The sequence below is a fragment of the Scophthalmus maximus genome, chromosome 2 (assembly GCF_022379125.1).
Source record: "Scophthalmus maximus strain ysfricsl-2021 chromosome 2, ASM2237912v1, whole genome shotgun sequence".
In the NCBI taxonomy this organism is placed as follows: Eukaryota; Metazoa; Chordata; class Actinopteri; order Pleuronectiformes; family Scophthalmidae; genus Scophthalmus; species Scophthalmus maximus.
In genome coordinates, this window is record NC_061516.1 from 21,133,463 (window position 1) to 21,144,329 (window position 10,867).

General features: G+C 47.3%; 1 protein-coding gene across 1 annotated transcript; it reads right to left on the bottom strand.

The window, feature by feature from the left end:
- Positions 1-368: 368 nt before the first annotated feature.
- Positions 369-10,031, bottom strand: ubtd2 (ubiquitin domain containing 2). The gene is made up of 3 exons (XM_035626492.2): positions 9,887-10,031; positions 7,010-7,246; positions 369-1,994 (listed from the first exon to the last, which is right to left on the bottom strand). The coding sequence occupies exons 1-3, from the start codon at positions 9,954-9,956 to the stop codon at positions 1,483-1,485; spliced, it is 819 nt and encodes a 272-aa protein (XP_035482385.1). The 5' UTR covers positions 9,957-10,031; the 3' UTR covers positions 369-1,482.
- Positions 10,032-10,867: the final 836 nt, after the last annotated feature.

Here is a 10,867-nt window from a genome sequence, read left to right on the forward strand (position 1 = left end):
GACACTAAAGACTAGTGCAAGGGGATTACAATTTAAATTTCAGTAATTACATTACAGGTACGTTGAAAGTTGCTGGGTTGTTGATATGAGTTTGGCTCGTCTGCTCAGATGGACAGATTAGTCAAGGATAAAGTCGAGGTGTGGGGGAAAAAGGCAGGAGCTTTGGAAAGTAAGAGTTCGGCAAATGTTAGCCACATACATATTCAGTCTTTAGAGAGGAAAAAAATTATTTATATCATTTTAATAGGGGTTTCGTGTTTCAATAAGAGGAGAAACTGCATAGTTTGAGTCTTTTTTACAGTGATCATTAGCCATAAACTGGCTCCATTTCAAAGCATGAGCACAAAGAGCAGTCGGAGATCGAGGAGTAGAAACAATGATCAATTTTAATTAAAAACAGTCTATTTTTAATCAAAATATGTAACCGTGTTTCTGATGTCCATCCTGTTGCCACGTGACTAAGTGTGGTTGTGTCTTGGCCATATGTGAACATCCACACACACTCACACAAAGACACACACACACACACACACAAAGACACACACACACACACACACACACACACACACACACACACACACACACACACACACACACACACACACACACACACACACACACACACACACACACACACACACACACACACACACACACACACACACACACTCTTTCGCACTCCGCACACACATGGGCTGACTACATAATGTTTAATACATGATTACACTGATTGTTCTGTAAAGCAGAGGGAAATAAAGTCTCTAATCCAGCGGCAGCTCGGTAAAAACATCCAGTTCCGACCTCATGTCAGAGGAGGGAGGAAACATCTGTTTGCTAACTAGAAATAACAATAGAATACTTTTCTTTACAACTGTTAGCATACTGACTCAATCCCCAAGGAGATGACATGCTCTTGACTTGATTCACGTATAACCAACTGAGTATTTACCTGAATAACTGATTGTTAAAGTATCTTTATTCCTTTCTCTCTGAAGTGTGTAGGTCAAAAGTGTCTGTAATGAAGATGTGTGCAGAACCATGTAGACACATAAACAGAATTCCGCTGAATCCAGCACTCGAATTTAAACTGAAAACACAGCAACAATTTGACATCAGCATTGCTAAGAAAACCCTTTAAGCCATCTGACAACGTTCTCTGTTTTGTTGTTTGGTTTCCATAGGAACAGTTAAAAAGACTCCAAAAAGGTCAACATTTCAATATGTAAAACCAAAAGGAAGAGTCTTTTTCTCAATACAAGAGTCCTTTTGCCCTGATAGACAGCCAACCTCTGACCAAACAGAGAAGAGGAAGGAGAAGAAGAGGATGAAGGAGGAGAAGGAGAAGGAGAAGGAGAAGAAGAGAAGGCAAGAGAAGAGTGCAAACCAAAAGACACAAGTCAACTTTCTTTCCTCCCTTGTTTTCCTTCTCCTTTGATACTGCCAGCCTGTATGCCCACCTCTAGGTTGCCAGGTTGGGTGGAATTAATTCTCCACTGCTGTGGGCTCTTGTGGCAGAGCAGCCACTCCTTCCACTGCCTCTGGCCCACAGGCCTCTTGTACATGTCCTGCTGGAGTTACTGGCTCTGGCGGTGGCGGCTGACTGAGGATGACCTGCACTACGTAGTCCCTGGAGATGTTGAGTTGGTCCAAGCGAAGTCTGTCCGTCAGTGGCCGACCTGAGAAAAACCAACGCTGGGTTGCGGCCGGCACGCCCTCGTGACTCTGTAGACGTCGCTTCATCATGCCCACAGTGTCCGTGGAGCGCACCGCCAGCCGGAGGTCGCGACCCGTCGAAAGCCGCAGCCGCAGCTGGCACTCCCCTCCTGAGCCGGGGTCACTGGCGCTGCCCGTGGACGGGTCTGCGGCCGCAGAGTCTGGGTCTGAACCGTCGGGCTCATCCGAGCGCTCTTCGATCATGTTGACGGGGGGGCAGAGACAGTAGACCGGCAACTGGTACCGATTCCCCAGTTCATCGTAACATTCAGTCAGAGCTCCTGGAAGAGAGGGTGAAAAAAAGTGTCAACATTTTATTCCCCTGAATTTAATCTTTTTTTTTATTATATTAAAATGAAAAAAAAAAAGAAATTCACAGTTTTGACCATAAACAATAAACAATTATTTGCCAAGAAACCCACAAAAAATGTTCCAGAACAGAGCAGAATGACTTAAGAGGGAAATTCAATTTTAAAACAACCTACAGTCCCAACTACTATCAAAAGCATGTGCATCTCAGTTTGCGGAGTTTGTCTTTGGAACGACCTTGATGAGGAAACAAAAATTAGCAATAATATTAAAGTTCTCAAAAATAGATACTAACAAATAGTCATTGACAAGTATAAGATGGAGCAGCTCAATATTAAAATGTATTGTAAGTAAAAACTGTTTATTTTGCAAGATGATACATTTAAATTTTGAGAGACTGTTTTTGTTTTTTAAACAATGTGGATGTATGTTGATGTAATGTACAAGATAAGCTTCTGCTTCTTTCTGTCCCTTCTAGAACCCAAATAATGTACGTACAAGATTTATGTTGACTGGAGATTTTTGTCATGGAAAATATTTTGTTCTTCTATTTTGTAATTGATATATTTTGATCAGATTGAGATAAATAAAGATCAGATCAAATCAAAATGTACTCACCTAGATGTAAGAACACTCTTTATGCATGTTTTTTGTAAATATGGAACTTAGAATTCAATATAGGTTTTTTTTTAGGGGGTAAAATAATATTTAATGCGCATTGCTATTGCCTGAGTTTTCGGTCTCAATTTCATTATTGCATTCATAAAGTGAAAGTCAAAAGCTCACATCATTTTTCCGCCTAACAAAGCCACGAACCAGTTCACGTTTCACAGTAGTGGGAGGAAATGGAGAACCGAGAGTTGGACTGGACAGAAAACAAAAACTGTGAGGGAAGATCGTAGGGGGGAAAGCAGGAGAGGGAGGGAGTGTTGTGTGTGTAATATGTGGAGTGCTATGATAAACGGCATTGTGTGTAACTGCTGACCGACAGTGATTCAGACACAGAGAGTAAAGAGTTGGTGGAGAGAGGGGGAAATAAGCTGTAGTGAAGAGGTCAAATCATTCCACAAACAGAAACGTAATACTATGGTATTCACAGGGTGGGGGGGGTTTGAGCAGGGGTCCTCCGGGGGATTTGGTCATGGTATTTCATTGTGGTAACTGGTCTTTGTATTGCCAGGATTACCAGCTGCCATTTAAGAGAAATCCGAAAAAGGGTCTGTTTTTTGAGCAACACTTTAAAAAGGTCACTGTGCAGCGCACGTTGTGTTATGACTTCAACGGAGACACGGGGCCGCTCGAGAGTGACAGTGAATCTTGTGGTAAGTGAGACTGAGATGAGCGAGCAGGAGGCCACATCATGTTGAGGGCGGCTGTGGTCAAGGTGACAACGTTGGTGCTTAACGCTCGTTTGTGTGAGAGAGAGAGACGTAGCTTCATTTACTGTGCCTCTAAAACGCATCTGTGTAGTAACCGTATATTACGACGGTGAAGTGAAAGACAATCATAATTTCAACCGCATGGCAACATATTTCATGTGTAACAATCCTTTTATAATATCTAGGAAATGTCTTTCAGCTTCATCAATCAAATAATGTGCGGACATACCAACACAGTGACGCAACATGGCAAGTATGTTGTCTTAGGCATTAAAGCTCTCTGCCGTTGTCAGGAACATAACTGAAATATCACCAAGTAAATCTGATGATTGAGATTCACTAACTTTTGACCTCACCGTGGTGTCAATCTGCCTTAAGACCAGTTTGAATCGCAAATGTATTAAATTCCTTTCATGTAACAGTGAGAGACCAGCCGAGACACAGAGGGTTGAATGTGTGGAAGCTGTCATAGCAAACAAAAGGCTTTTATGAATATACAATATATGATAAACATGGTTCACTGACAGTGTATCAAAACAATTTGATTTAAAAAATCTCAGTGTCTGTTTATCTCATTGGAGTCTGTGTAAGACTCCTCCTTAGTGTTTATCCTTCAGCTGCAGAATGCTAATGGCTGCAATGTGGTGATGATGCTTTCGGTGTTTGGGATTTCATTACTAAAGAAGGAGAGTTCAGAAGAGGGATCAACCTCGAGTCAAATCTAGTTTTTATCACAAAAGCAAGAAAACATTTTTGTTGAAATCATTTTTTTGTTTTTTGTTTGCCGTTTTGCATGGCCACACATAAAGGAACTGGACTTACTCACAGAATATGGCTACACAGTGCCAACAATGACGACAACCTGTGAACACTTGTCACCGCGACTTTCTGACTTTTCGCTCAAAACAGTGCAAGGCCAGGGGCGGACTGGCCATCTGGACGTCCGACCGTACGCCCGACGGCCCAGCGGGTATTCGGAAGGGCGATTTTAATTCACGCATGCTTTGTTTTGTCGTGCACGTGTTCTCTCAGTCGCGTGTTGTGCTGCGCAGTGTGTACACCTCACTCGCCGACATATTAGGAACCGTGCTTGCAGTCCAGATCAAGAGCTGTGGCGTTTAACGTCATTGCTAACGCAGATGTTTCATGTCCCAAAGGTGGTGAGTACGAAGCTGCCCCGTGACGCATGATAGTCATCTTCCCTTCTGTTTGTTTATTTTCACAAATCGCACCCTGAACAACACTGCAGTAAAATGAATCTGATTGGTCATTTAACCCAGCCAATGACCAAATCCACACCCACTCGTGCCTGTTTAAATTGCTCAAGAACTGGTCACAAACTCATTTCATACCGCATATCAATACAAACAGCGTAATTTGCCAATTCTAAGCACGTGTCAATCTGCACAGTCAGTTAGTGGTGGTCAGGCCTATTTGGGGGGGGGGGGGGAGTCCGGGGATGTTTCTTTTTGTCCCAGTCCGTCCCTCTGCAAGGCTAAAGTAGGCTGTAGAGTCTTGTCACGAGTTGAGCAGCATTATTATAGTACAGCCGACCGAGCTAGATAAGCTCTGTCTACTCAAAAAAAAAAAAGATGTTCCTCAAAAGATGTTCCTCAAAAGACACTCTCATGCATATCCTGAATGCCAGGCGCACCAAGAGGGCCGGTAAAGAGACAGACTGCGCCAGTTAACAACATTATGGATTTTTTTGACGACCCACTGGGATTTGTCCCCATATGACCAGAGACCGTCCTTAACTTCCTGGGGCCTTAAGCAACATCATGCTGAGGGGACCTCCTACCTGACCCGTGAGCCATGTAAACATTTGTCACGGTCACACTTGACACCCCCAGTTTGATCCATCTATCGGGCTAAGAATAACTGCACAGATCAGAGTGACGTTTAAACAAAGAATATCTATACAGGAAGAATATGTTCTATTGAATATTCACAATATAATACACTTGAGTTTTGTACAGCTTGCAACGGTGAGCTGCCAAACCCTCTGTTAACCGGCCATGGTCGTGTATTGTCAGTAAAGAATAATTCCTCAAAGCATGAATGGTGAAAACAAAAAGGAGGCAACAGGAAATCAAAAAATAAGATCTTCAGCCAAACCCATCCCATACCACTAGAGGTATGGGATGGGTTTACTCCATAGCTCTTTGTACTGTGAGTGTCGGCTGAGTGCGGTGGTGACATCAGGTCTGGGGAATCTACAGCTGCAGCCCAGCATGATCGGATCTGACCGGGCCAAACAACGGAGAGGGACGGAGAAGGACAAGACACTGCCCGTGTCAAAACCCCACACAAAAAAACCCCACACAATTTGTTGACAACTGCTTCACCCAAATCACATTCAGGTTTTGCACCATTAAAGACATTTAGATTTAGTGTACCTATACTACCCACTAACAGAACTATTATGTCTGCCTCTGGTTTCCTGCAGGAGAGTTCACAGAAAAAAAAAGTTCCTCAGAATTTCTTTCACCATAAACGTTAAATACTTTAACAAACGTACTGCTTCCCACCACGTCATTAACTGACTTCAAAGGGATAACAGGTGTAGCATCCTTATATGGACCCAAACATATTTCATATCAGACCAAACCAGTAATTTCCACTTATGACATTAACTTTCACTAATACTTTAAAAAAAAACACCTTCAGGAGTCTGGTGAAACTCACAAGGACAACATTTCAACCCTTCCTCTTCTCAGTTGAGGTAATGTGACTCTGTGGGGATATGAATAAGGAATAAAGAGAGTGATGCATTTTCACGAACACGGTTGAACTGTTGGACGCCCCTGCCTTTTATTGATTTGGTCTATGTAAATGATCGAGTATTGTTGTTTTTTTTATTAGAGTCCACTATCTTTTCTCTACTTTTGAGTGATTACATCATTGGATCCTACTTTCAGAATACCCAGGACACGCCTCTGTACATTTATTATTTATCAATTCCTTCTCCGGTGCATACAGTACCTCCTAATGGCTGAAGTCTAAACATTAAAATGTGGTCACTGAGATACACGTAGGGGTTCTTTAAATCCTTTTTTAACTGCAGGCTTAATTAGGTCCATACTCACTCTCTGAATAAATCTGATGCACATATTACTCTTTGACTTTGAGGTAAGACACTGTCTATACTACATACTAACTGTATATAGAAACAATACAATGCATTAAGGCATGATTATTTATTTTAACAAACCATGAAGCTGGAGCCAATCTCAGCTGACATTGGGCAAGAGGCAGTTTACACCCTGGTCAGGTCGCCAGCGCATCGCAGCGCTGACATGTAGAGTCAAATAACCACTCACAAGTAACAACTCACACTCACTATCACACATATAGGAAGAGTGCCAACGGAAGGAGATAGTTCTCCTGAAATTAGCCCAAGAACTAAAATCTGCAACAGTGTAAAGAAATTCTCTACAGCTGAGTTTACTTTCCCTCGGGATCTTGGGAAGTGGGAAATTAAATTCTTTTTGCGTTTGGTAATCATCAACTGCAATGTCCAGCGCAAAGTCCAGAGAGACTGATATTTGAGGGAGGGTAAAACAAACACTATCTGGCGCATGGACCACTGTGGAAATGTGTGTTACCGTGTGGCAGTGTGATGCTGGCCCCGTCGAGGATGGCCTGAGCCAGCAGGTGGTCATTGCTCTCAAAGGCGCTGGCCGCGGCCCGCAGCGCATCCCAGATCTCCTTCCGGCCCTCGAACGCTGGCGCAGTATCCCAGAACTCATCTCTCTTGCTGCGCAGCTGGCCTTCAGTCATCGGGTAGTCACTTTTCCATTTAGGCCGCTCTCTCTTCAGGGGCTGGTTACGCCCTAGCGCCACTGGGAGGGCGGAGGGGAGAGATGGAGAGAAAAGAAAAGCAGATGAGGAAGGGGAGGGTAGATGAAGAAGACAAAAGCAGGAGGGCAAAATAGAACAAGACAGAGAGAGGTACGGTGGGTTGAATGAAAGGAGGTGAGAAAAGAAAGGAGCGGGAAGGAAAGATAACCAAGATTAGGAAATAACAAAAATGGAAACAAATGAAATGAACACACATGCGCGCGCACACACACACACACACACACACACACACACACACACACACACACACACACACACACACACACACACACACACACACACACACACACACACACACACACACACACACACACACACACACACACACACACACACACACACACACACACACACACACACACGAGAAGTGTTGTGTTACTAAACTATATGTTACGAGGCTTATAATTTTTAACATCTGCAGCAGAATGGCTGATGAACAACACCATCTGGATCACCACCGAGGGGACAACAGGTACAGAGCGGTGTGTACGTCTGTTGTGTGTACAGTACGTGTGTTTGTATGTGTGTGTGTGTGTGTGTGTGAGTGTGTGTGTGTGTGTATGTAAGTGTGTTTGCGCAACACGGAGACAGAGGAGAGGAGAGACGACGATGACGGACCTAGGTGTTGAGTTACACCTGGTACACGTGTAAGCCGATGATCACATGGCACAGTCTGATTTCACCAACCTCCAACTGGCTGTTTGAAGTGAATAAGACTCTAACAGGACGTTTTCCCAATTTGTTTGTGAACAACGTCACATCGTGTCACCTGCACAGCCTACAAGAGCTACACACTGTTAAGAAAAAAACAGAATTCTCTTTTTAAAATGTGTCATGAAGCCACCAGACTGTGGTGTTTAGTTGAGGGACAGTGGTCACGCGAGGTCCTCGGTTGACACAAATAAGACAGGATTTTGACTTAAGTGGTGCCTGAGGGTGTTGCAGCGGTTAGCTCAAATACATATCTAACACAAATAAAATAAAATAAGGAATGGATTTCAGCAGCAGCCGAACTCAAATGAAACCAGGTTATGTACACTACAAGTATCCTGAGGCTGCACACACTTTACTTCCCAGCTCATGTCTCTGCACATTATCTCCGAATTCAGTTGGCCGTCTTACAGCAGTTCCCAGAGATTCTTGGGGATAGACGTGGGCTAGTATGTGCAATAAGTGTATACAAAATATCAGGCATGAACTAGGTTAAACCTGATTGTGACGCCTGCTTTGGGGAAAGCAGAACAAAAAAAAGGTCACACGCGTTCCGGTCTAGTTGCCTCGCCGCCGTTGGCATCAGGCGAAGGTGTCGAGTAGCAGCTGCTCGGCTGCAACTGTTCCAACCATCTTCTTTCTTGAGACACACTTTCACAGGGAAACATGTTATTGTTGACATCTAAGTCTGTGAGAAGAAGAAGAAGAAGAAGAAGAAGTGTGGAGGAGCTGCTGGACCCTTCCTCAGATCAGACACACCAGGAAACGACGCGGGGGAAAGTCGTGTGAAGCATCTCAGCTTTCTGATTTCAAAAAAACCCGCCACAACTGTACAAAAGTCTCCTTACAGTTCAGGTGCACATCCTCCAAACATAAACCCCGGTTCAAATTCGGTTCTATTGCCAGTGTCACACTGAGGCGGACGCTTCGTTATCAGCCAAGTTATTCGCATCCCCAGAAAACTATTTGTGAATCCGCGTCCTTGGCCGACAACTACGACACACTTCGTGCTCACGCTGCTTCTCTGTTCGTGGGCGGCGTGCTGCTCGCTGACCTCTGACCTCTGCTCGCTGAACGTACAGACCCACGACCCACGCCGGCTGGGGCTCAGGATGCAGAGTCGCTCGTCGTTCCATCCCGGCTTCCGCCAGTACACGCGCCGTTGTGTCCCTGGCCAAGACACTGCGCTCTCCTCCGACAGTGTATGAATGTGACAGGAACATGTGGTAAACAGCAGCGCTGTATGAAAGTGTGTGAATGGGTGAATGTTCCTGTGAAGCGCTCCGAGTGGTCTATATGACTAGAAAAGCGCCATATGAATACAGTCCATTTACCATCACTTCCTTTTGCATGAAGCTGTAGCTTCATGCCCTTTAACTTTTGACGCCCCCCCCTTCCCCCCCCCCCCCAGCCTATAGGCTCCAGCAGCATCCCCCTGCTTTTAATGCAAAACAGTCAAGACCCCATTTCCAATCAGACTGTCATCACCCCCCCCCCCCCAGCAACCCCCCCCCCCCCTGCACGCCACCGCCGCCCCCTGACCCATATCTGTTGTGCAGAACGGCGCTAGCATGCTAACGGGGGCTAGCTCACAGGCAAACACCGAGGAACAAAGGGCGGCGGCGTCACACAGGAAACGTCCCCCCCCCAGTTTTGCGGAGGAGACGAGGCGAGCAGACGAGGCGTCACTGGTCGGGTCGGGGGGGGGCAGGCCCGGCAGGGCTGCGGTGTCTGTCTCCGGCTCCGTCTGGCTCGAGCGACCCCCCCTCCCCCTCCTCCTCCTGCAGCTAGGACAACATGCAGGGAGCCTAGAGAGGAAGCGAACCCCCTCCTCCTCTCCCTTCTCTCTCACCCCCCCCCCCCCCCCCAGTAAAAAGCCGAGCTGGTCGCCGACAAGCCCCGCGACTCACCTCCGGTACCGTCCGAGTTCTCGTTCAAGCTGCCCGAAGAGTCGTGGTGGCTCCCCACACAGCCACCCATGGATGTTTCGGCGGAGCAGCCCGGGCTAGGTAGCTCAGCCCCCGGCCCACAGCTAGAGCTGCATCCAGTGAGCCCCCCCCCTCTCTCTCTCTCCTCCCCCCTCTCTCTCTCTCTCTCTCTCTTCCCCCTCCCCTTGCCGTCCTATTCTACTTGTTTCCTCCCCTCCTCCTCTAGATTCCTCCTCGTTCCCTCGTCCCCTTTTTCCCTTGTTCCCTTCCCCCCTCGTTCCCTCGCTCCCTTCCCCCCTCGTTCCCTCGCTCCCTCGCCCCCTCGTTCCCTCGCTCCCTTCCCCCTTGTTCCCTCGCTCCCTCGCCCCCTTCCCCCTCGTCCCCTCGCCCCCTGTTCCCTCGTTCCCTTCCCCCCTCGTTCCCTCGCTCCCTTGTTCCCTCGCTCCCTCGCCCCCTTCCCCCTCGTCCCCTCGCCCCCTGTTCCCTCGTTCCCTCGTTCCCTTCCCCCCTTGTTCCCTCGCTCCCTCGCCCCCTCGCTCCCTCGTCCCCTCGCCCCCTCGTCCCCTCGCCCCCTTGTTCCCTCGCTCCCTCGCCCCCTTCCCCCTCGTCCCCTCGCCCCCTGTTCCCTCGTTCCCTCGTTCCCTTCCCCCCTCGTTCCCTCGCTCCCTCGCCCCCTCGTTCCCTCGCTCCCTTCCCCCTCGTTCCCTCGCTCCCTTGTTCCCTCGCTCCCTCGCTCCCTCGCCCCCTTCCCCCTCGTCCCCTCGCCCCCTGTTCCCTCGTTCCCTCGTTCCCTTCCCCCTCGTTCCCTCTCCCCCTCGCTCCCTCGTTCCCTTGCTCCCTCGCCCCCTTGTTCCCTCGCTCCCTCGCCTCCTCCTCAGTCTCAGGGTCGTCTGGGCGCAGCCAGCATCTTCTTCTTCTTCTTCTTCTTCTTCTTCTTCTCCTTTTCTTTCATCCGGGGGGAAG